Here is a 26,115-nt window from a genome sequence, read left to right as displayed (position 1 = left end):
GTAGAACCCTGCAAATAATCATGTTTTGTAAATTTAGCAGACATTACTAAGTCAGACATCATATTGTTTATACTTTCAAAGTCCCAATCATCAGCAAATGAGTTTGGTTTTGCAAAATCACTCAAGGAGATCTTGATTTGGTGTGGATATTTCAGGATCTCGACCGGACCATACATTTCATAGTCAGTGTTGTCCCAGGCTACCCCACCAGGTATTGGAATTGCTGTGAAGTTGGCTGAAGAAAGTTCTCGTTTCTCGACGTGTGAAGATGTGTGTGGTTTGAGGACCAAGTTGATGTTCTGACTTGCTGTGTCCATTTTAGCATATTTTCCCTCAATGAAGCGTCCCAAGGTAAATACCATGATGAGCCAAAGTATGAGGATAAATGCACCAAAACCCACCCAAAATTCAATCCATGGAGAAACCAGATATGTTTCTTTCAGTTGTTTCAAAAGTTCCTTAGCTTTGTCTTTAAAGGATTTTGATGATGGCTGTGTCTTTTGTTCGCTGAAGCCGTCAGAGGAATCATCGAAGTTGATGAAGTAACCAGATGCAGTTCTGTCAATTGTTCCAATTGGTTCAGGATTTTTGTTTTTTGCATTTTCACTTGGTACTTCAGTATAGATTGGTGTCTCTCTGCTAAATGTCTTTATTTGGGTTTTCAGAGGTCTTAGTTCTATTGCATTGTTGCATAGTCCTTGTTGTTCTTCTGTAGGCGTTTCGAATGTGATGAGCCTCTTTGATAGGACCTCTGTACTGGTAGCAAACCTTGGTGTTCTGCTACTTATTGGGAGTCCACTTGGCCTACTGTTTGTTATCGGCCACATGTTGTGGTTTTACCAGGTCGATGGATACAACTCGGTTCTCCTTTTTTCCAGCAAGTGGCGGTAGTACAACTGATCTTGTCCCGTTGACAGACAAGACAGGAACTGCTTTTCTGTAAGAAGGCCCAAATTCCTTCTTTACCGCGATCTTCTCCCTGACTAGATCCCCGACTTTTGGAATCCAGACAGGTCTTGCTGGGACAGGTGGTGAATTTTCAGTGGTCGTTGGCTGTTGTTTCAACTGTATGTTGCTCAGGTCTTTTCTTGTTTTGTTTAAGTCCTGCAAAATAGCCAAACGGTCTTTGACATCAAAGGTTTTTTCTATTACCACTGAAGTCTGACTATCAAGGTCAGAGATCAACATCCTAGTTCCGAATAATAATTCGTACGGACTGAATCCCTTCAGAGAATTTCTTGGCAAGTTATTTAGACTACGTTGGACACTTATTAGATGTTTGACCCACCCAGCTCCCGAACCTAATACCTTTGCCGTTATAGATTGCTTTATGTCACGGTTTTTTCTTTCAACAATTCCGTTCCCCTCAGGGTGAAATGGACAAGAGTACCGCAATTGCACGCCCATGCTGACCATGGCCTCCTTATAAGCCCGAGAGCTAAAAGCAGGACCATTGTCCGAATGCAGAATGCCAATTGCGTATGTGCCGATAAAGACCCGCAAATCTTTTATAACAGTTCTGGCGTCAGCCGTTCGCTGGGGCCACATCCATATGAATCTCGTGCATGAGTCCACTGCAACCAAGATATATTTATAGTTACCATCCCTTTGTAAGGGACCGCAGTGGTCTAGATAAACACATGCTAATGGTTTATCCGAGATTAGAAGGGGCGTCTGTGCTGGACGTCTCACAGTTGATACTTTCATTTTTTGACATATTTCACATGCTAGAACATAGTTCCTTGTTTGTCTTCTCATTTGTGGCCACCAGTATCTCTGTTTTAATAATGATACTGTGGCTGAGACGCCAGCATGGGTAGAAGCAAGCCCTTCGTGTGCCGCTATTATTAGTCCTAATCTGTGTTCCATGTTTGGAATTGCCCTATCCCCCACTCCAGGGATTCGAGCAAAAGGAACATTGTTTTCATCAGTTATGTATGAGTATTTTACTGGAAAGCCTTTAGGGAGTGGTTCTATCGAATCCTTTTCTGAAGCGCTGACAGCTTGTAATATATCGCTGTCTATTTTTGTTTTTGACCGGGTGACGGCTGCTACGGAAGCCGTTTGCACAGCTGCTTTCGCGGCCTCATCAGCCAATGAATTCCCTGCAACGTGAACGCCATCACGTTGATGACTCAGTGTATGTATCACGTGAGTCTTTGGTAGTTCTTTTTGTAAAAGAGCTACTTGTTCCCAGAGCATTTTATGCTTGATTGTGCCACCTTTCGCATCCTTGAAACCGTTCTGAAGCCAGATCTGCAAGTATTCATTATAAGACTGAACGCAATAATACGAATCGCACACTATAAGTGTGGGGAATTCTCGATCGGTATTTTCAAGCGCCATCTTGAATGCTAGTAGTTCAGCTCGCTGAGCTGTGCAATCTCATAGAGATTGTGTTTTAGTGAGGGTTGGTTTAAATTTCCCTTCGTGCCAACGACCTTTAACAATCGCGCACGCAGCACTGTAAGCTTGTTTACCCCCTACTGCGGGTTGTGCTGATCCGTCTGTATATATTATACAGCCGTAGTGTTCTAGAGGCAGAATTTCGGTTGGCGGAGGACATTCAAATTCATATTGGAGAAATTCTTGTGTTTTTAAGTAAGGATCAAATTCGTACACCACGTCTGTTGCAGCAAGAGAGTTAGCCCATTGTATCCATCTCGGATGGAGTGCTTTAGCATTTGGAATGCTTGCCTTTGTTACCGCCTCTAAGGCTGGTATTGGTGTCACGATTACTATTCGTTTACCTTGTGCCAGGGCTCGTTCTTTTGCTATAGCTGTCTGTGTTGCTGTAAGAATTTTTTCCGTTGGGCTAAATTTCATTTCAGCCTTAGTGTACAAGTGTGATTTGAATGCAATTGGTACCTTATCTCCCTCATTAGAGGTCAGGTATGTGAATCCGCATTTCCCTGGGATGACTCGGATCACAAGGTTGCGTGTATTATCACGGGTTTCTAATTTTGTTTTAATTAGCATGTCTGTTTGTAAGGATCTCAAAATTTCTGTGTGTGCTTGAGTCCAACTGGATCTTTTAAAGTCTGGTTTAATTAGATCATAAAGGGGTTTGACCCTTTCTGCGTAATTTGCAATATATGTTCTTCCGAAATTTAGGAAGCCTAGAATTGACTGTAGGTTTTTTAGTGTTTTAGGAGCTTGGATTACGGCACATTTCTCTAGGAAATTGTCTGCCAGGCTTTTACCTTCACTTGATAACTCATATCCTAAGAATAGGACCGTCAGATGGGCAATTCTGGACTTTTTAAAGTTGAATTTGTAACCCTCTGCAGCGAAACCAAGTATTATGGTGTTCACTCTTTTCAAGTGAGTTTCCAAGTCATCATCTGTTAAGTAAATGTCATCGACATAAGATAATGCTTCATCATCATATTGTTGTAGTAATTCTGTTACTCTCGCTGAGAATACCCCCGGGCTGTTCTTGTACCCCTGGGCTAACCGACAGAATTGTTTTTGAGTGCCATTTACTGAGAAAGCTGTTAAATATCTGCTCTCTGGTGCTATGTTTTGACAAAAGAATCCATTGGAGATGTCCAAGGTTGTTTTGTATTTTTTGCGCACTATGTTATTCATTAGTGCAGCACTGTGTGAGTTTTGCACTGCAAAAGTTTTGCAACATGTGTTAAGGTGTCGGTAATCCAAAACTAGACGGTACGAATTGTCTGGTTTGGAGACCGGAAACAAAGGATTGTTCATTTGTGAGGTGCAAGTTTCAATCACCCCCTGGTATTCTAGCTGATCTAGTATTTCATTTACTTGTTTTTTAGCTTCTTGCTTGATTGGGTACTGCCTTTGTGCAGTTGGTTGTGATTTTAACTGGACTTTGTGAGGAGGAGAATCCTCATCCCATCCTACATGATTTTTATATAAAGCAGGTGCTAAGGCCACTGCCCACTTTCTAGCAAGTGTATATTTTTTATGAATCGGTATTTGATTCGAGAAGGCAGGCATAATTACTTCTTCGCCATGAGGGCACTCCCTGACAAACTCTGGTGGCCAGTCTTTTTCAGCTAGAAGGATGTCATAGCCTTTGGAGAGGTTATCCCAAAATAGTCCCCTAATTTTCCTAGTCTTATCTCCCTCTATACGTAATGTTATCTCGTATATTTTGTGGGGCTTGCTAACTCTGGTATCTGCAGTTTCCACTTGAAGGTATTCATTCGTGTCCACTGTCTCCAGATGATTCATAAGGACTTTGCGAGCTATGCTCACCTCTGCTGCGCTGTCTAGCATTGTCTGAGCCCACTCTCCGTTTTTCAGTTGTGTCCTCAGTATTCTCGGCATTGTTAACTACCTTGATACTGGCTACCTTCTTTTTTGGAAATTGTGATTTCTTTTTCAGTTGAGCAGGTTCCTTGTCTTTGGACTTGGCGTGCTCTTCTGATCGTCCTCTTCTTTCCGATTTCTGCGAGGAATTCTGAAAAGATTGAGAGGGACGTGTATCAATGTCTTGATATCTATCAGGTTTTTTAATATTATCCCTATTTCTAAGGTTATATCTATTCCCAGAGGGGTCACTCTGGGGTGACCTTTGTCTCGGGTTTGGAGATTTCTCTCTTCGCCTAGGAGACCTTCCTCTGGACTGGAATGTCTTTTCTTTAGGATTGGATTGTTTATTTCCATCCCAGTTCTTTTTTGGTGAATTATTATTATTATTAAAAAACATTTTTTCTGGACTTGTAGTCAGTTGCGGTTTTACTGGTATTCCACCTAGACTATCTCTGCCTAGTTCTTCATAGGATTTTTCTATGATTCTGGCAATTTCAGCTGGTTGGTCTGCTATATCTGTCTCTTTTAACCTCTGGCGGATCGCCACGTTTGCTGCTTCACCCTTTATGTTGGCTAGTAGTATAGCCGAAACCTGCTTGAAGTCTTTCAGTAATTTCATACCAAGAGTTAAAGCAGGTTCTGGACCGTATTCATCTTGAATTTGTTTTAGCACATCTGGTATTACCGAAATGGATGGAACACCGTGCGTTTTTGTATAGATGGAAGCAAAGACTGTACCCCAAGTGTCACAGTCCTCAATGTGTGGTGCGATTCCCATTGGGAGACATATAGTCAGAATCCTGTGTTTTTCCAGCGGGGTGGTGTCAGGAAACACCGCCTCTATTTGGGTAATTTTCTATGCCAACCAGAATGGTATCTGTTCCCGTTTAGCTGGAACTTTACCTAGACAGGATTGGATGTTCTGTGGTGTAATTTTATTTGTGTTCCCCTGGTGAGGGGTCAGCTGTGGAAGTTTAATCGCTGGCTGAATTGTTGAAGTCCGCATTACATACTGAACTAATTGTCTGTGAATTTTTAGTAGTTGTTTTAGCTGTATTACCAGCTCTGCTGCAGGCATTCTTTCGATGTCTGGATGTGGTGTGTATCCGGCTAAGACCGGCCACGTTGCTCCTGGTCTTCCTAAAGGACCGAGCCTTGTAATGTGATTATTATGTTTTAGGGCGCCATCAAATAAGAGCAAATGCTCTTGGAATTTGAGTGGTACTTCCACCTCCTCGAAAGGAGTGTACTCATTAGGAGGTTCCTCTATTTTGTAATAGTGGAAGTACTTTGTTACAGCATTTGCTGCTGGAAAATGTATCCATGAATAGTATACCTCTGTCTGCCGATATTCGTGTGCCTCAATTACGAATATGACTGTGCCACCTCTAGGTGTCAGTCCATTTTCTATAAGTTTTAAGGTTATAGATCTCCTTTTGATGACCGGAATGAGTATTATATCCGCGTCTGCTGCTTGCATGGTAGCATCAGCATCTGCGAGTTCAGTTGCTAATCTAACTGCCTCTCTTTCATCATCACTCTCTGCCATTTTACCGACAGGAAGCTTATGTCTTTTGTTTGCAGATCAGGTTTCTTTATGGAAACAGAGATTAGATGCACAATATTTTGGAACACTGTTTATCCTTCAACGTTGACTAGACCAAGAACCATACATAGGAGTTCCCTCCTGCGAGGTTTTGGAGGATATTATAACCTTTCACCCACTCCAGACGTCTTTGGAGTATTTGGGAAAAGGGGTCTGAGTGAGAAAGCACGACTGAGTTACTCTAAATGTCTTACGTTAGTTTTATCGCCCTTTCCAAACGCGTTGGGCGCCATGTAGTGTAGTTCCTATCTTCCCAATAGGCTCTGCGCATTGGAATAGTACCTACAGCAGTAAAGGCCTAGGCCAGACGTTAACTAGGTCTACTACTGTCGATACTAGACTTAATTTTTGGGTTTGCCAGCTAAGCTCAGAGTTCGCTAGAAACTTTCTCGAATGTTCAAGGAAGGATTAACTCCCCTGATTAGACAAGAAGGGATTTAGTTTCTGACAACCATAGAACATGACAACTTTGCTCTCCCCTAATCAAGAGTCAATCTCGAGAGTCGTGTGAGCACAAGGCAATTATTTTACTCAGTCAGTACGTGCATTCTTAGTCTCATCAGAATGTAGAGAAAAGGAAGAGACGGGCGTGTTCAATAAAAGATGTTATTTATTGATCAGTCTCTTTTCTCGTACAAGAGAAATGGATCGATATTATTGCAATACTTATTGTTAAGTAAAGTGCATACATTAGAAGCAATAGTATAAAATAATACTGTAAAAACATTGATATGGTTTCTGAGCCATATGATGTTTAAAATGATTAAAATATATTTACATACACATATACATTTGTGTTGGACAGGCCGCATGTTCGAGCTGTCCCCCCTCCCCGCAATGGGACCAGGACCCTGGCTCTCCCTGCATCCCCAGCCAGAGTCCACCAACGACCACCCGAAGTACCCTGCAATCCCTCCACTACAAGACACCAGCTCCGGACCCAGCTGGCCCGGGTCACCATCTACCCCACGACATCGACCCGGCCGCCATCTTGGGGCACTGCAGCACGAGGCCGCGTGGCCTCAACTCGACCCTAACCCCGGGCCCGGCCGGCCCCGACATCGAGGCCCCACCATCCTCCCAGGAGGCAGAGTGACCACTTGGCGAGTCAATGGGAGAAGGAATCGTCAACGGCTCTCCTCCGCCAGGTGTCGATCACCCCAGGCCGCCTGGGCGCTGGCTCCACCCCCCTGCTGGGTGTCTGGACTCCCTCATCCCGGACCTCCCGGCCCCCAGGCGCGAGGGTCCGGACATCAAAGGGGACCAGACCTATAACTGGGGCAGGACCAGACCAGGAAGGCAGTTGTATCCTGGAGTCGAGAGACCCGAGAAGAACTCATCCGTGACTTGGCCTGCTGGCGCTGCCGCGGCCCTCTGCCCCGTGAAACCATCGACTTGGCCTGCTGGCGCTGCCGCGGCCCTCTGCCCCGTGAAACCATCGACTTGGCCTGCTGGCGCTGCCGCGGCCCTCTGCCTCGTGAAACCATCGTCTTGGCCTGCTGGCGCTGCCGCGGCCCTCTGCCTCGTGAAACCATCGTCTTGGCCTGCTGGCGCTGCCGCGGCCCTCTGCCTCGTGAAACCATCGTCTTGGCCTGCTGGCGCTGCTGCGGCCCTCTGCCTCGTGAAACCATCGTCTTGGCCGGCTGGCGCTGCCGCGGCCCTCTGCTTTATGAGACTATCACCTTGGCCTGCTGGCGCTGCCGCGGCCCGATCCACAGACACTCCAGCTCGAGGATTGTGAGCTCGCCTTTTTACCCCTACCTGTACCGATCCGGTACCAAGACTGTCCCGCTACCCCCTTTCCCTACAGAGACTAGAAGTGAGAGGACCCCCGGGTCCAAGATATCCTGTATCGCTGATATCCTTGCCTTAAGAACCTTATATAAAGCCTTGAACTCGACTTGGTGTGGTGCCTGTTTGTGGGGAGGGAGGTAACTTGTCTGTACGATCGCCGGAGACGGTCCCCCCCCCGGGGATCTCTCCCTCGGTATCCGGCCGACCCTCAGGGTCCCCGTCTAACATTGGTGGCCAGCGACGGGATCCGAACCTACGCATAATCGTACAGAAAGTCACTCGCCCCACCACACACAACAACCATGTCAATAGAGAGCGGAACAACGGAAAAATTTCAGATGGAAAAATTGGAAGACTACAACCACCGGGAACTGAAGCAATATTGCATAGAACTTGGACTTCCAACCACAGGTCTTAGCACAAAGGAAGACTTCAAACGAGCCCTAGAAGCTTGGGCAGAAACGGGTACGGCCGTACCCCGAACACAAACAACCGAAACGAGCCCCGCACCAACTAAAGAAAGAGCGGATCTCTCCCTGGAAGAGATCCGAGAAAGAGAAAAAACCAGACTCCACGAATTAGAACTTGCCCGACTTCGCTTGGATGGGGAACTCAAGCTGGCAGAACAAAAAATAACCCTGGAACACTTACGGCTCAGGGAAGAGCGGGAAGACAAGCAAAGACAGAGGGAGCTAGAGGAAAAGAGACTAGAGTACGAACATGAGCGCAATCTCAAAGCACTGGAGATCCAGAAACAGAATAAAGACCTCGGGCTCCCCGAACGACCGACCCCGTCTGCCTCGACCGAACCCAAGGTTCACATCCCCAAAGATGTCATCCGGGAATACCACAAGAACGATGATATCCAGCAGTGGTTTAAAGCCTATGAGGTGGCAATGACCTCCCACCGGATTCCCCGAAGCGATTGGGGAGCCGGATTATGGGGGAGGTTTGTCAACGAAGGGCGGGACGCCCTGCTGCAACTCCCGGACCAGCTGATGACCTCCTACGACCACATGAAGGCCGCCCTCCTCACTCGATACGGGCTCACACCTGAGATGTACCGCCAACGGTTCCGCGACTGCAAACGGATTCCGGGTACAACTTGGGTGGAGTACGTGAACTTTTTTAGCCGAGCCTTCGAGGGGTGGATCAAGGGCAACAAAGTAACCACCTACGAACAACTCTTTGACCTTATCGTATGGGAACACCTGTCGAACAACTGCTTCGTGGAGCTCCGGCAACACCTCCTGGACAGCAAGCTAACCGACCCTCGACAACTCGCCGCCGAAGCCGACCGGTGGGAAAGCACCCGAGTTGGCCGGAGCGCACCCAGCGAAGTATCCAGATCGTATCGCCCCCGAGGGGGAGGAGGAAGTCAGGGTCGGGGGAGAGACCCCGGCCCCTCGTCACCCCCCAGAAACCCCTCGACCCCGGTTGGCCGGGGAAGCCCTGCCGTCCGGGCCGGTTTCCGGGCCAACATTACGTGCCACAGGTGCCAGCGACCCGGCCACTACGCCAGTGATCCCAACTGCCCAAAGAATCCGAACACTACTCCCCGCCAAGTTGCAGCGGCGGCCCTAGGGGAAGAAATAATCCCGGAAGACCAAGAGGAGTACGAGACCGATCCCTCTGAATGGGCACCCGCCGCCATGGCACTGGTCTGCTTAGGGGAGAGAGACATGATTCCGCGGGCCCCCCTTCCCGCCAACACACAGAAGTACGGTCAATGGGTCAACATCAATGGCCGCCGGGCGGAAGCCCTCCGCGACACCGGGGCCAGTGTAACGGCGGTCCGACGCCACCTCGTCACTCCAGACCAAATCTTGCCGAACATTCTTTGCCCTGTTCGATCAGCCGACAACTCCGAAAGCCTATGCCACATGGCCTGCGTCCCCTTCGAGTGGGGAGGAGTAACAGGGATGTTAAAAGTGACTGTCCGCGATGATGCCCCCGTGGACTGCCTCCTAGGAAACGACCTTGAAAGCTCTCCCTGGGCAGCTGTCGAACGGAGGGAGCACCTGGGGATGCTTGGCCTCCCCGAATGGGTCTGCGTCACGACCCGGTCCATGACCGCCCGCGCGGTCCCCAGCCCAGAAGAGCCCGAGTGGCCAGAACCTCCTCCCGCGCTCATCCCAGAGGAGGCCGCCCCAGAAGCCATTCCCTTGACCCAAACCGAAGAAGGACCCGACCAGCTTCGGGACGTCCCTGACCTGGCACAATGGCGGCAGGAGGGAGGCCCCACGCAGGAACAATTCCGGGCCGAGCAAAAAACCTGTCCTTCTCTCGAAGGACTCCGGCAGCAAGCCCTGGCCCAGAGCACCGGGGATACCTCGGGGGCCCACTGGATCTACTGGGACCAAGACCTGCTCTACAGCGAGCAGAAAATTGCAGAACTAGGGGCCAGTCGGGTGCTGGTGGTGCCCCTTCGCTTCCGAGACTTCCTCCTGAACTTAGCCCACGATGTCCCCCTTGCCGGACACCTGGGGCAGGATAAAACCTACGACCGCCTGGTGACCCATTTTTTCTGGCCCCACATGCGGAAGGATGTCACCAACCACTGCAAGGCCTGCCCCACCTGCCAGGCCAGCGGAAAAAGTGGCCGAAAAATCAAAGCACCATTACAACCCTTTCCTGTCGTCACCACCCCGTTTGAACGAGTGGGAATAGACATTGTGGGGCCCCTCGACCCTCGAACAGCCCAAGGACACCGGTTCATCCTGGTCCTTGTAGACCACGCCACCCGCTATCCCGAGGCCATCCCTCTTCGGACTGTGACGGCCCCCGTGGTGGGCCGGGCCCTGATGGGGATCTTCTCCCGGGTGGGGTTCCCCCGGGAGGTCGTCAGTGACAGGGGCACGAACTTTATCTCCAGATATATGAAGTCCCTCTGGCAGCAATGCGGGGTCACCTACAAATTCACGACCCCCTATCACCCGCAAGGAAACGGACTGGTCGAGAGATTCAACCGCACCCTCAAGGGGATGATTATGGGTCTAGAAGAACCCCTTCGACGCCAGTGGGACGTACTGCTGCCATGCCTCCTGTTTGCCTATCGGGAGGTCCCGCAGAAGTCCCTCGGCTTCAGCCCCTTTGAACTACTGTACGGACACCCCGTCCGGGGCCCCCTCAGCCTAGTCAAGGAAGGTTGGGAGCAGCCTCCCCAGAAAACTCCCCCGGACATCTACCGGTATCTCCTGGCTCTCCGCAACCAGACCCGGCGGTTCCGAGACACCGCCAAAGCCAACCTCGAGGCCAGTCAGGAGGACATGAAGAGGTGGTACGATCAGCACACGTCCTCCATTGAGTTCGAACCTGGACAACAGGTCTGGGTGATGTCCCCGGTTGAGCCCTGTGCCCTCCAAGACAGATGGTCCGGGCCCTTCAAGGTAATCGAACGCAAGGGGCCCGTCACCTATTTAATCGACATGGAGACTGCCCGGAACCCCCTACGGGTCCTCCATGCCAACAGGCTCAAACCCCATTTTGTGCGATCCGAACTCAGCCTCCTAATGGCTACCGATACTGGGACAGAAGAAGACTCCGAACCCCTTCCGGACTTACTGAGGGCCCTCGAGCAGGATGGCTCAGTGGAAGGGGTCCAGCTCTCCGAGGCCCTGTCCCCGGAGCAACGCCAAGACTGCCAAACGCTCCTGAGGCAGTTCGCCTCCCTGTTCTCCCTCACCCCCGGAGTCACCCCCTGGTGCCTCCACGATGTGGACACCGGGGACAGCCCTCCTATTCGACACCGAGCATACCGCGTACCAGACCGGGTACGAGCCTGCATCCAGACCGAGGTGTCCAAGATGCTGACCCTAGGAGTGATCGAACCCTCAGACAGTCCCTGGGCGAGCCCAGTCGTCCTGGTTCCCAAGGCAGCTGCCCCGGGCGTTGCCCCTGAGCTCCGGTTCTGCGTGGACTATCGAGGGCTGAATGCAGTTACCCGGACCGACGCTCATCCCATCCCCCGGGCAGACGAGCTAATTGACCGGATGGGGGCCGCCCGCTACCTGAGCATCTTCGACCTAACAGCGGGCTACTGGCAGATCGGCCTCACCCCTAGGGCCCAAGAACGATCCGCCTTCTCTACCCCAGACGGGCACTACCACTTTAAAGTCATGCCCTTCGGCATGAAAAACGCCCCGGCAACGTTCCAACGGCTGGTAAACCAGGTACTGGCGGGCCTGGAAGACTTCAGCGCCGCCTACCTGGACGACATTGCTGTGTACAGCCACCAGTGGACCGACCACCTCCGCCACCTGCGGGAGGTTCTACACGCCCTCCAGCAAGCCGGGCTCACCATCAAGGCCAGCAAGTGCCAAGTTGGCCAAGGGTCCGTGACCTACCTGGGACACCAAGTGGGAAGCGGGCTGGTGGCCCCTCTCCAACTCAAGATTGCTGCCATCCAGGCCTGGCAACCCCCTACGAGCCAAACGGAGGTCCGGGCCTTCCTGGGGCTCACCGGATACTACCGGCGGTTCGTGAAGGACTATGGCAGCATCGTGGGGCCCCTCACAGAGCTCACCTCCAAAAAGAGCCCCAAAACCGTCAACTGGACCCCGGACTGCCAATCAGCCTTCGAGAAGCTAAAGACCGCCATGTGCACGGCCCCCGTGCTCCAGGCTCCCGACTACAGCCGGGAATTCATTGTGCAGACGGACGCCTCCGATCATGGTGTGGGGGCCGTCCTCTCCCAACTCAACGCCGAAGGGGTCGACCATCCGGTGGTCTTCATCAGCAGACGCCTCTTGCCCCGAGAACAGCGCTGGAGCACCATTGAGAGGGAGGCCTTCGCCGTAGTCTGGGCACTCAAGAAGCTCCGGCCATACCTCTTCGGCACCCACTTCCGGGTGCAAACAGACCACCGACCCCTGCAATGGCTGATGCAAATGCGGGGGGAGAACCCGAAGCTGTTGCGCTGGTCCATCTCCCTGCAGGGGATGGACTTCACGGTGGGACATCGTCCAGGCCAGGACCACGCCAACGCCGACGGCCTGTCACGCTTTTTCCGCCTCAGCGAGGAGAGTCCCCAGGAAGATGGCTGACTCTCCCCGCCTTCAGCTGGGGGGGACGCATGTTGGACAGGCCGCATGTTCGAGCTGTCCCCCCTCCCCGCAATGGGACCAGGACCCTGGCTCTCCCTGCATCCCCAGCCAGAGTCCACCAACGACCACCCGAAGTACCCTGCAATCCCTCCACTACAAGACACCAGCTCCGGACCCAGCTGGCCCGGGTCACCATCTACCCCACGACATCGACCCGGCCGCCATCTTGGGGCACTGCAGCACGAGGCCGCGTGGCCTCAACTCGACCCTAACCCCGGGCCCGGCCGGCCCCGACATCGAGGCCCCACCATCCTCCCAGGAGGCAGAGTGACCACTTGGCGAGTCAATGGGAGAAGGAATCGTCAACGGCTCTCCTCCGCCAGGTGTCGATCACCCCAGGCCGCCTGGGCGCTGGCTCCACCCCCCTGCTGGGTGTCTGGACTCCCTCATCCCGGACCTCCCGGCCCCCAGGCGCGAGGGTCCGGACATCAAAGGGGACCAGACCTATAACTGGGGCAGGACCAGACCAGGAAGGCAGTTGTATCCTGGAGTCGAGAGACCCGAGAAGAACTCATCCGTGACTTGGCCTGCTGGCGCTGCCGCGGCCCTCTGCCCCGTGAAACCATCGACTTGGCCTGCTGGCGCTGCCGCGGCCCTCTGCCCCGTGAAACCATCGACTTGGCCTGCTGGCGCTGCCGCGGCCCTCTGCCTCGTGAAACCATCGTCTTGGCCTGCTGGCGCTGCCGCGGCCCTCTGCCTCGTGAAACCATCGTCTTGGCCTGCTGGCGCTGCCGCGGCCCTCTGCCTCGTGAAACCATCGTCTTGGCCTGCTGGCGCTGCCGCGGCCCTCTGCCTCGTGAAACCATCGTCTTGGCCGGCTGGCGCTGCCGCGGCCCTCTGCTTTATGAGACTATCACCTTGGCCTGCTGGCGCTGCCGCGGCCCGATCCACAGACACTCCAGCTCGAGGATTGTGAGCTCGCCTTTTTACCCCTACCTGTACCGATCCGGTACCAAGACTGTCCCGCTACCCCCTTTCCCTACAGAGACTAGAAGTGAGAGGACCCCCGGGTCCAAGATATCCTGTATCGCTGATATCCTTGCCTTAAGAACCTTATATAAAGCCTTGAACTCGACTTGGTGTGGTGCCTGTTTGTGGGGAGGGAGGTAACTTGTCTGTACGATCGCCGGAGACGGTCCCCCCCCCCGGGGATCTCTCCCTCGGTATCCGGCCGACCCTCAGGGTCCCCGTCTAACAATTTGACTAAACGTACTCAACTGGTGTTTCTAAATACGCCTACCCCGTGTACCTGACCTAAGTCTAATGCGTGGGCGGGAATAGAAAGTTACAGTTTTAAGTTAAGTTTGTTTTTGCCAAGTGAATAACTAAAGAATTCTCTGTGAGGGGTTATTCAGTTCTGTACCTGGAATTTAGGATGAATGAGGAATGGTATCTCTTTCTCTGCTCTCGATATTCCAGGCTGCCTGCGAGGGCTGCCCAGAAGCGCCGGTGCTGGGTCTCTCGGCTTGAGATAGCAGCGCGTCTCTCAGCGCGTCAGGAAGGCGGGGCTGCTGCCTGCGGGGTCTGCTTCTGCTCTCGGCTTCGGCAAGTATGGCTGCTCCGTCTTGTCACCACGCGTGTGTTTGCATAGGGCAAGGTCGGCAATATTTATACCTTAAAGGTGCCGGGATTGACGTAAGGATGGACATAGGTACGTCAATAAAGATGTCATACGACTTGCTCGTTAGCACATTCTTTACTAAAGTTCTCTGTGAAATCAAAACAATGGCCGCACGGATTATCCAGGTTGTCATAGGTTTGATTTGTTATGAGAACGTCGTATGCCTTATCAGGGGCTGGAGGAATGTCGCTTGTCTAATTAGATCTCAAGCGTTATGACCTAATCAGATAACCCGTTCCTGTGCCGTAGTGTGACTGCGTCAGATAACGGTATCTGCATCATGGGGGTTTTCTTGCCTCATGGGCTGACTGTTAGTTAACTTGATAGTTAGTTTAACCAGAATAGGGTCAGGAATAGGGGGATCGATTCAGAACCTATAGAAATACACGACAGCAACATCGTCGTGGTTGTCGGGGCCTTGTTACCATGTGCGCAGCGCCATTATCGCTGCGCCGAACACAAGGACCCGGGACACCATATTAGTTATCCGCGTGGTCCGGACTAACTCTCTGGCCACGCCTCCTTTATTATATAGCCTATGCGGCGTGATGTATCACGCCCGCGTAGGCGCACGGCTACGTGCGCATCAACTAGACTGCGGGCACGCAGTCCTTGAACATCACATTCCTTTTAACCTTTATTAAAACAAAACACAACGGTTATTCAAAAATCACTTTGCATCATTTTGCTGGGAGAATAAGTAAAACCGGCCATCCGGTCTGTTACCAGTCTGGTGATCAGGTGCTCTGATTTCAGCCTACTGCAAAGTCCTTTAGCTGCGAAGAGGGGGCTGGGTTTCTCCTCAGTCCATAGCCTGCGGCCTCCCCGCGAAACAGAACTCTCCGTGGTGCCTCCTGCCGGGACATGGCTGGCGACAGCCCCTCCCCGGAGAGGAGGGGTCTAGCACCGCTAGGCGTCTCAGCGGCCGGTGGACTCAACGCCGACCTGTCCAATTGGATTCCGTGCTCACCTCCTGATGTGCTGTTGTTTCCTTCCCCTGGGTTGATCAGCTCTCGGTCGGGTTCTTGGCTGGACTGATCATATGATGGAACGGAGGCTTTCTTGAAGAAAGAGACATTGCGTGTGACGGTTTCTCCGTCCCGTTGAGCAGTTACCATTGTGCCGGTGCGGCGTGTGACCGTCCAGGGTCTGGGTTCAAACGGGAGTCGGAATTTGCTCCCCGGGTACCTGTCTTTTACATAGACTTGATCTTTTTCCCAGATGGACGGTTCTTTGGCTCTGCGTCTGAAGCTGGCGTAGTCATTTGATCGCTTCCGATTGAGCATGGTTCGTCGGGAGCTTACTTTGTTTGGGGCCCAGGTATGATGGTGGGGTATCGTGTCTCGGACTATCCTTCCCATTGCCGAGGGCCCCGGGGCTTCAGTCGTGCGATGGGGCGTGAGCTGGTACTCCCTCAGGAAAGTGTAGATGGCTCTCTCCAACGGTGCCTCCTCAGCATGGGCGATCCGGATGACTTTATTAAGAGTTCGCATAAACCTCTCGACTTCCCCGTTGGCTTGGGGCCATCTGGGGGTCACTTTTCGGTGCTGAATTCCCCACTCCTTGATGTAGTCAGCAAATTCTTGCCCCTGAAAGGGTGGTCCATTGTCGGTCTTGACCCGCTCAAAGATACCGTGTGTGGCGATGACCTTTTCGAACTTTGCTACGACTTCTTTGGCAGCCAGTGAAGTTATTATTTCCACCTCGGGGTATTTGGTGAAATCATCAATGATGACGAGCATGTATCGGCCATCCGGAAGGTATCCGAAGTCGGCGCTTACTTGTTCCCATGGTCTTCTCGGGTTATCTTCGGTGATGACTGGGGGCGGGCTCTCCGGCAGTCCTGCCGCCTGGCACCATTGGCATTCCTTGACAGTCTGTTCCACTCTGGTGTCCATGTCCGGAAACCACACCTTTGCCCTGAGTCGGCTTTTGGTCTTCACCATTCCCTGGTGTCCGCGGTGAGCCAGTTCAATTGCTTGTTGGGTCAGACTTGTTGGCATCACGATCCGTGGTCCCCTTAGGAGGCACCCTTGGCTGTCTACTGACAGTTCTTCTTTTACTTTGAGAATGGTTTCTAGGGCACTCTTTGCTTTGGGCGTCCTCTTGCTTAGTGACGCTTGAAGGGTTTTCCAGTCGTTGGCCCGCAAGGCACTTACTACCAATAGGAGGACCTCATCACTGCGGGTCGCCTCCACGATCATGTCGATGCTCATGGGTAGAGGCCTTGATCTTTCTAGTACTATTTTCACATATTCCTCTGTCTCTTCGGCATCTTCTTCTTCTTTGCTAGTTGCTGCTCTGGGATGCCTAGAGAGGTAGTCCGCCGGGTTCGTCGCCCCAGGTTTGAATTCCAGTTTGTAATCGTACTCCTGGAGTTGAAGGATCCACTTCTCTATTCTGGGTGGAGGCTTGGAAACTGACCCTCTGAATAGTGGAATTAGAGGCTTATGATCGGTAGATACTGTTAACGGATGCCCGTATACGTACATGTGGAAATGCCTGCAGGCCCAATGGATTGCGATTGCCTCCCTCTCGATCTGAGAGTACCGTTGTTCGGTTTCGGTCAGGGATCGGCTGGCGTAGGCAATGGGCGCCCAGTCTTCACTTCCTTGGCGCTGTGTCAGCACCGCTCCCAATCCGTACGGGCTGGCGTCCACCGCTATGTTGGTTGCTTTAGCTGTGTCGAAGTACGACAGAGTCTTGTCAGCCGATAGCGCGGCTTTAGTGTTTTGGAACGCCAGGTCCTGCTCTTCTCCCCACTGCCAGGGGTGGTGGACTTGGTGAGTTCACGTAGAGGTCTGGTGAGATTGGACAAGTCCGGGATGAACCTTCCACAGAAATTTACCATACCTAGGAAACTCCGCACCTCTGATATGTTGGTCGGCGCTGGAGCCGCTTGCACGTCTCTCACTTTGTCTGGGTCTGGAGCAACTCCTTTGTCGGAGAAGGTGTATCCGAAGAAGCTGATTTTGCTCTGGAGAAACTGGCACTTTTCACGATGTAGCGTCAGACCTGACTCCTTGATTCTTTGCAATACACCTCTGAGACTCTGGTGATGTTCCTCGACAGTGTTCGCGTATATGAGCAGGTCGTCGCTGACGTTCAGGACCCCAGTGAGCCCGCTCAGGACCTCCCTGATGGTGTTCTGGAAGACTTCGGCGGCGCTCGATATCCCGAAATTAAGTCGTCGATAGCGCCGGAGGCCCACGTGGGTGGAGAAAGTGGTTATGTATCGGAAGTCCGGGTGTAGGGGTAGCTGATGGTACCCTGACCTAAGGTCCATTTTGGAGAACCACTTCGCCCCAGTCAGCTCCCCCAGAATGTCATCAATGGTGGGTGTCAAATGTCGTTCCCTTTTCACTGCTGCGTTGGGTAGGCGCATGTCGACGCAGATGCGGACCTGTCCCGGCTGTTTGGGTTTCCGCGCCACCACGATTGGCGATACCCACGGAGTGGGCCCTCTGACTTTCTCAATGATGCCTTGCCTCTCGAAGGTGTCAAGTTCTTGCTCAACCTTTTTCCTCAGGTGGAATGCTATTCTTCGGTGTCGGAGGGCCACTGGCTGAATGGACGGGTCAATATGGAGAGACACTTCTTTTCCTCTTAGACACCCGATGCCCTGGAAGGTGTCTTCAAACTCTTCGAGAATCGTGTCCAGTTCTTCTTCCAGCACAGCCATCGCGAAGGATATCAGGTGGAGGTCTTCGGCCGCCTGACCACTGAGTAGCATTCCACTGCCTTCCTTGGTTACGTAGACGGTTGACGGGGTCCTCCGGTCTTGGTGTTGTAGCTCTGTTTGGAAACACCCAATTAACGGGATTGGGGTCTTTTGTCCATAGGCGAACACTCGGATCTTGGCCGCCTTCAGCACGGGCTTCTCTCGCAGTTGGTTGTAGACGTTTGCCGCCATGAGTTCAATCGAGGCTCCTGCGTCGATTGTGGCTCTCACCTCTTGGTGTTGTATTCTTATGCGGCACTTCGGGAGTCGTCGTTTCTTCCTTTGTGGTTGGTCTATGGCAAACACATAGTGGACCGGGTAATTGTTGGGAGTCATCGTCCATGTCTTCGCTGTCCGGGTCTTCTCTAACGGCCTGGGCTGCTTCGGGCTTTTGCTTGGACGACCTGCACACCGATGCAAAATGGTTCATCCGCCCACACGAGCCGCATTTTCTCCCGCGCGCCGGACAGTCTTGAGCCCGGTGCGGCACACCTCCACAGTATCCGCATTCTTTTCGACGTTCTTGTGGCTTTCCTCTTCCGAAAGGGCGTTGCTTCGGCCGGACAACATTGACCTGCTCGGCCACATTAACTTGCTCCGCTTTGACTGGTCTGTGGAGCGCCGGTGGTGAACAACTTGCGTGTCACTGAGATGCGCCCACCGATGCGGTGAAAGGGATGCCGGGCTTCTGCAGGCCGATCGCGGGCTGAGCCACGCCTGTACCTGGTGCTGAGCTGCTGGGCACCGTCTCTGCCTTCAGGGTAGTGCACCTGCTGCCACTCTCCCCCATGCAGTCACCGCTGCGAGGGCCGCCTGCCATGCGCTTCGGCACGCGCCGCCACCCACGCCTGGGGTAGACAGCCCCGGTCGGGACCGTCGCGTGCGAGGCCTCTGACGCCGGTAGCGCAACAGCGCACAGCAGCAGGGTGGACTAAGACGGACGTCGGGGCACAGCATGGGTTCGTCTAGACCTCGTCGCCATTGTCGGGGCCTTGTTACCATGTGCGCAACGCCATTATCGCTGCGCCGAACACAAGGACCCGGGACACCATATTAGTTATCCGCGTGGTCCGGACTAACTCTCGGGCCACGCCTCCTTTATTATATAGCCTACGCGGCGTGACGTATCACGCCCGCGTAGGCGCACGGCTACGTGCGCATCAACTAGACTGCGGGCACGCAGTCCTTGAACATTACATTGGTGTCAGCAGGGCTTTAAGTGGAAGCTGTTTCAATACTATATGCAACAAGCCATAGTTGCTGCTTATTTATCTAATGCAACTAACAACCATGGACAAAGCCAATAGTCCTGCCTTGTTGAAGGTATGATGTCCCATGTATCATACACCTGGAAGCAGGGGCGCAACTAGACCCACATTTCGGGGGGGGCTAACACCTCAAACCTGGAGGCGGAGCCAAATTCAGTGTCAGACTAAAAATTGCTTGTGGGTCATCCTGTCATTGTAGTGGTATAATGCATAGGGGTTATTTTTTTGCCCATACATCACAGCTCAATTCAAAGCACGCTGGGCTCTGACATTAATGTATTCATAATAGTATTTAACACGTTTTGAGGAAGTTTAGGACTTTCCTTCAAGGAATTCTAGTAGAACAAATATTAAATGTTGTATTTTAGTACACATTTAATGAGTTTACCTACTCTCACATGACATTTATAAATACAGTTTTGCCAACAATTAGTGACTTATGGATATGATGCACTGTAAAACACCTGAGTTGAATTGTATTAGCTTCAATCATTAGGCATTCAAAGTACTTTTAGAAGATATTTGGGTACCTCCATCATCCCTCCTCCCAGAGTGGTTCAAAAAATTGTGGCAAATAGTGCAGTTTAAGCATACTTCTATAGTTATTGTTTTACTGAATGAAATGAATGATTGGAAATAATATGTAAAGTGCACTTTTACCCTAACCAAGCAGCCTGGTTCTGAGCAATAAATGAAGGAGAGGTGGAGACTGCACTAATATGGAAAAGGCACGTTTCTTTTTTTTTTTTTGGAAGGGCTGAAGTCTCTGGAGACAGAGTTCCAGTGCTTTGATGCCAGAAATGAGCAGCATCAGCATCCAATAGGTACTTGCCTAATGTTAGGAATGCAGGCAGTTGACTACTGCAAAGCATAGGATTTTGGAAAGAATATAAAGAGTGATACAATGGTGAAGAAGCTGTTTTATGGAGAGCGCCAAGATCTAGAAACAACACTTTGACGTCACATTGTTTTACGTTCAAAGGCAATAGACAGTACAACAGTGAGTGAGAGGAGATTGTGAAGCAAGGGGGTAGTCCTCAGATGAGGCATCCAGGAGGGTTTGAATGATTTGAAAGCAGGAAGCCAAAGATAGACTTCCATTATCTAGTTGTGAGAAAATAGTTGAATTATAGCAAGAAGAGTTGGTTTTGCATAACATGAGGCTGCTGTTAATGCAAGTAGAAAATGTGCCTGATCTATTGAAAGAATGAGAAAAAGTCGTTGAACATGAAATCAGGATTTTTTGCTAAGTCAACCTCGAGTGGCCTATGGGTCCAGCTCCATCACCACCAAATTAAAGACCATATCTATTCATTGAAGGTTCCCTAAAGATGAAGCCCTCTGTGTTGTTACAATTTAGTTTTGATTTGACTTGATCCAGGAGGCAACTGTGAAAAAGCAAGATCATAATTTCTCTTGGGTAGACCCCAGAGCATTGCCAAAGAAAATAATCCTATGATATCATCTGTGTAGGACATCACAGAGAAACTAAAGGGTTGTATAAATAAAGTGAACTTAATAAGATAAAGAGTAAACAATGTAGGGCTCCGAGAAAAGCTCTGTGGGATTCTGCAAGTGAGAGGTCTCGGACATGACTAAAATACGGGGAAGTGGACTGTTTATGCCCTCTCAGATAGAAAAAAGGCAATACACTCCAGGGCAGTATCATCAATGCTACATTGCTCCAAATAATTGGTATTTTAATAAACATTGTATAAAGTTCAAAACAATCATGTTATTACAGTGCATATGAATATCACCTTAAAGCACATACTTTGTTATTTTAAAATGTACTCTTTATATGACATAGCCTATCCTTCCATAAGTGCAGACATTAAGATGTATACCTCAGTAATACAAAAAAACTGTGTTGGGGGTCAGCTTTAACCTGGCACCTAAAGTTTCCATGAGTGAATGCTAACAGGCAATATTCCCCAGCCCAGGTTAACTAAGAGCAGCCAGTGGGCCTTCTTATTTTGCATACGTACTGAGCTTTAGCCACGAGTCCCATATTCAGGAAAGTTTCCGCGTCATCCGTGTTGCCACTAATCACCAATGTGCTGTCTACTAAGCCACTGGTGATAATCAGGCCCAGCGATTCATGGAGTGCCTCCACTGCTCCAGCAGCCCTCTCAGCTTGTGTAGAGTAGCGGATGGTCTGTCAATCTTTTGTGTTTTTTTCGTACGTTGCGGTCTGGATTTCAATCTGTTCTGGGATGACAAATAAATAGGGCTACCCGAGTTTGTCAGAGCTTCAGCCCATTTCCAAACTGCTGATGTATCAGTATAGATGTGGGATTTCCCATTGTACAAGACTTTCAGATCCGCTGGGAATGAAAACATGTACTTGAGGTGTAATTTAGGGAGTTGTTTCTTAACATCCAGATATGCTCTCCTCTGTTGTTGCACCATTGGAGTGCAATCTGGAAAAATCAGTACTTGTGTATCATCAATTGTGTATTGTCCATCAAGGCCAGACTGGAGCTTTTGTTGTGCCCTGACCCAAAACCCTGGCTATCTATATTGCCTAAACTGTGTGACCCTGGGCAATTGCTTTCCTTCACTGTGACTCTTTTTTCAGGATCATTATATTTTAAGGCACCTTGAAATAATTGTTCAGGATGCAAAATGTGCAGAAACCTATCTTGGATATTGTTTAATGCACCATAATGTTGCTCAATATATAACAATAAAGGCCTTATATAGGAGGCTCTAAACACCTGACTAGGCATGCTTGCCTACCACAACCTGTCAACTGGAAGCCAGACTTTTGTCACAGCATGGGCATGATCTGTTTCATAGCATGACTATGATTACAGTTAACCCTTCACCCTGAGAAAAATGCTGCACATCATGCCGACAGTCTCACTGATAGCGTATTGCATGGCCTCTTCAAGGAGCTGAATCTGAAGAAAATTGCCCTGCCTGCCCACTTTTTGGCAGTGCTGGGGTCATCTCAACTAGCACACTGCAAGATTATGCCTCTTTGTCTGAAGTATAACAGTTAGCTCTGTTGTGGCAAGTGAAACAAAATCGAGCAAACTCTGTAGTTGCAGTAGATTACATTATTGTAGGCCTGGCTGGCCCTTTGGATGGCAGTAGTTATAATATGGGCCTGTGCCTGTTCAACTGAGAAGAATGTTGTCAGGTAATAGGCTGTAAGTGTACTTAGTAACCCTTCCAAACAACATTCAGTGCTAAAGCCCTTTGTTTGTTCCGTGAGGCCCCCTATCTGAATATTGGTCCCCATACCTTTCCTTCTATTCAAGGAATGAGATTCTCTCTTGCTCGTTTTCAAAGTGCTTCCTGAGCACTCAGATCTCATGTCAGTTTTGCTTCGGCTTCTGATATTAAAACTGCCAGTTTCTTCTGATCAGAGTTAATCCTACATCAAGCACTAGAGTGTCAATCTTTGCTACCAGAGCTGCAGGAGTATGCTTTATAATGAGCAATATAGGTTCAATATGTCAGGAGTGTCCGCAGTTGCGGTTCACCCCTTACCCCCATGCCCTAATCTTCAACTGTCAGCTCTCCCCTGTCTCTTACCTTCTTCCTTGCATCTCACTGATTATTTCCCTCATACGCTCACCTTTCCCCCTGCTCCTTCCCTCACTCCTATAGCCTGTTACTTTCGCTCTGTGGTTCTGCCCCACATTCATCCATTTTTCCATCCATGCTGTAATTTCCCATCGGATTGCCACCTGGCCAGTGTGTTACCTAAATAGCGGATATTTTTAAGTAACAGCTGGTAAAAAAAAACCTTGTAACTCAACAAAAGCTCATAGTTATTCTGGTTTGAAATACAAGGTCCAAGCAGTTAATACAGGTATATATCCAGAGCCACTGGAGGTATGCAACTGTATGGCTGTGCTTTTTTCGCATAGTTGAATATTTGCTGCATTTGCCACAATCTGCAGATGTTTACAGAAAAAAAAAATGTTTTAGCTTAAACGTTCAAAAGTTACTAAAAACGCAGCTACATGTTGCCACACAGTGGAAGGACCTTGGCAAATGGTAACTGGTCACCTTTCTGTTGCTTATATCTGTATTTCAGTTTTAAACTGGTATTAATGAGATGCAACCAATGTTTAGACAGTGTTAAAAAGTGTAATAATTACAAATTAATATAGTGATGCTATAACAAAATGTGCAGCATTATGCCACATAATTTACTCAACCTTGCTGCATAATTTGGCTCTCCCCTTCTGCAGAATTTCAGTGGCCCTGCATATATCACATCAAAATTATTATCAAGCAACATACACAATTCCAAAATTATTATTAAAGCTAACAGAGTCTTTGCTGTTCAATATTTGTCTCTAAACATTTTTGATGACCTGCCTTTATGACTTTGATACTCAGTTGGTAAATGCAATAATTGCAGCTTCACATTCACTGTGCTCCAGATGAAGTCTTATTTTTGTCTATAATATCCGGGTGTGCATCGGGAACTCCTCAAGACTACTATACTTTCTGTAACACTCACTGTACTGTGTTCATTTTAAACCCCACTGTCATTTTAGTTTTGTGTCATTATAAAATAAAATGAAATTGCCTGAGCAAAATAGTTAAGAGTTTCGAGTGATTTATTTTTTATTTTTAAAACGCTAACAGCAGATTTAGTTGCTATTCACTTACCAGCCTCGTCCCCATTTGCATCTGAAAATGTGGTAACCCTTTGTACATAAACCAACTTTACAATCATCTCTTCCCTACATTCTCTGCAAAAGTCTGTTGTGATGAGGGTGTATTCCTTTTTGTTTGCAGGATACTCTGTTCATTCCTGGGCGGGGGCAGGGGGAGGGGTTGACTATACTTCACACCTTTAAACCCTGTAACGTTGCCAGTCTCGCCGCTGTTGTCATGCAGATACAGCCATTAAGGGATGAAAGAGTCATGCAGGGGAGTCTGCTAAAAGAAAGAAACATGTAAATAGGATAAACAAAAGGAAAGCTGTGACCGCCAGGGCTTTAGGACGGATCGAAAAATACCCTCGATGACCCTTGACTACTGCCTGGCTGCCTCAGCCCAGCCCACGGAACCTGACGGGGGGGGGCTGAAGCCCCTTCAGCCCAATGGTTGTTGCGCGCCTGCCTGGAAGCAATGACCGAAACAGCAAAATACAAGCCGGGCGGCACACTACGCTAAGCACAGATGCTTATGTGTTTTTAAGCCCCGCCCTTAATTATATTGGCCACGTGCCTTTGAGAGACCCCCCCAATTTGTTCATCCCACTTAAAGCCCCGTGTAAGGGCACGGGTAGTACCCGCGGAAAGGGGAGAACAGAGAGAAAAGTATCAGGTACAAGAGGAGGAAGAACTAGCAAGGACGTGTCAAGAGAGGTGACGGGAGTTTAAAGAAAGAGGAGGGCTAAAGTTTAGGAGGCGACAACAGGGAAGAGTGTCGGCAGGAAGCGGAAGAAGAGAAAGTGGAGCGGAGGGGACAGAAAGCGGCAACAGCATGGAGGCTCGAGAACAGAGTATTTGGAAGAGGGGGCTAGAAGGGGTGCGGTTGAGTTCGAGGGGCGGAGAAAAACAGGCGGAAAAGGAGTTGCCAGAGAAAAGAGCAGGAAGCAAAGACGTTTGAAAGAGAAAGTAATAAGAGAGGAAGCCGTCGGTCGAGCCTGGAAAGGCGAAGTAGTAAAGAGAGGGGTCAGGAGCCGCGCCCTCCCCACTCCCGAGTGCCCTGGCCAGGCATCTCTTCGGTTCAGCCTCCCTCAGTCCGTCTCCTGATGCGGAAGACATTCAGTCAGCCTGGTTGGTTGAGGCGCCTGCGGGGCGCACGGGAGGACAGCGCCGGTTCTTCCTCGGGTGCACCACACATTCCGTCTGGAGGCAGCAGCAGCAGCAGCATCCCGCCTCCGCCCCAGCCCTCCCGGCCCCCAGCAGAGCACACCGCGGACGTGGAAGCCTTCCGCAGGAGCAAGCAGTACGACGTGTGCGTCTGCCACGGCGAGGGGGACCTGGACTATGCCCTGGAGTTGGTGTCTTTCCTGGAGGGAGGGAGCGAGGCGTTCCGCTGCTTCCTGCAGCTGCGGGACGCGGCCGCGGGGGGCGCCATCCCCACCGAGCTCTGCGACGCGCTCTCCAGCAGCCACTGCTGGGTGCTGCTGATCACCCCGCGGTTCCTGGAGGACTGCTGGTGCGGGTATCAGATGCAGCAGGCGCTTGCCCTGGCGCCGGTGTCCCACGGGTGCATCATTCCTTTCATAAAGGACCTGGAGCACGCGCAGTGCCCGCGGGAGCTGACCTTCATGTACAAAGTGTGGGCCTCCTCGGGGAAGGACGCCGGCTTCCTGCGCATAAAGACGGCGCTGACCAACTATCTCAAAGAGGCCGCGTGCAGGAGTGTGAGGGCGAGGGGTGGCGGCGCTTCATCCGGGCAGGGGACGACATCCAGCCCAAGCAGCAAAGAATCCAGCTGAGAGCTCTGGACTCAGGACAGGATGTGGCCACAGACTTGACATTTGGAATTTGCACTTTATGCATCCATTCTACCCACATCTTTTGTTTATTTTGTGGTTATCTGGTGTTCCAGCTCTTTTCATTTCTGTTTTACAGGTAGTTTATCTGAGCCAATGGCTCCTTGACAATCAACCAGATTTATGGTCACTTTAGTTAAAGAGGGTAATCTGGTTCAACTGTATAATACGATTTGTGTTGAATGGCAGTCACAACGTTGCTTTTAATTTTCTGCAGAACCCTAGCATTGGA

The 26,115-nt window shown here is 50.5% G+C and overlaps 2 protein-coding genes across 3 annotated transcripts in view; both read left to right on the top strand.

Moving 5' to 3' along the window:
• PCYOX1L (prenylcysteine oxidase 1 like) overlaps positions 1 to 26,115 on the top strand; it is a 154,709-nt gene that overhangs the window by 25,708 nt on the left and 102,886 nt on the right. The window lies entirely within an intron of this gene.
• LOC144768996 (toll/interleukin-1 receptor domain-containing adapter protein-like) lies at positions 24,997 to 25,889 on the top strand. The gene has a single exon (XM_078652984.1). The coding sequence runs from the start codon at positions 25,134 to 25,136 to the stop codon at positions 25,824 to 25,826; it is 693 nt and encodes a 230-aa protein (XP_078509110.1). The 5' UTR covers positions 24,997 to 25,133; the 3' UTR covers positions 25,827 to 25,889.

Source organism: Lissotriton helveticus, chromosome 7, assembly GCF_964261635.1.
Source record: "Lissotriton helveticus chromosome 7, aLisHel1.1, whole genome shotgun sequence".
In the NCBI taxonomy this organism is placed as follows: domain Eukaryota; kingdom Metazoa; phylum Chordata; class Amphibia; order Caudata; family Salamandridae; genus Lissotriton; species Lissotriton helveticus.
Note: the sequence above shows the minus strand (reverse complement) of the source record. Positions and strands in the feature narration are given on the sequence as shown.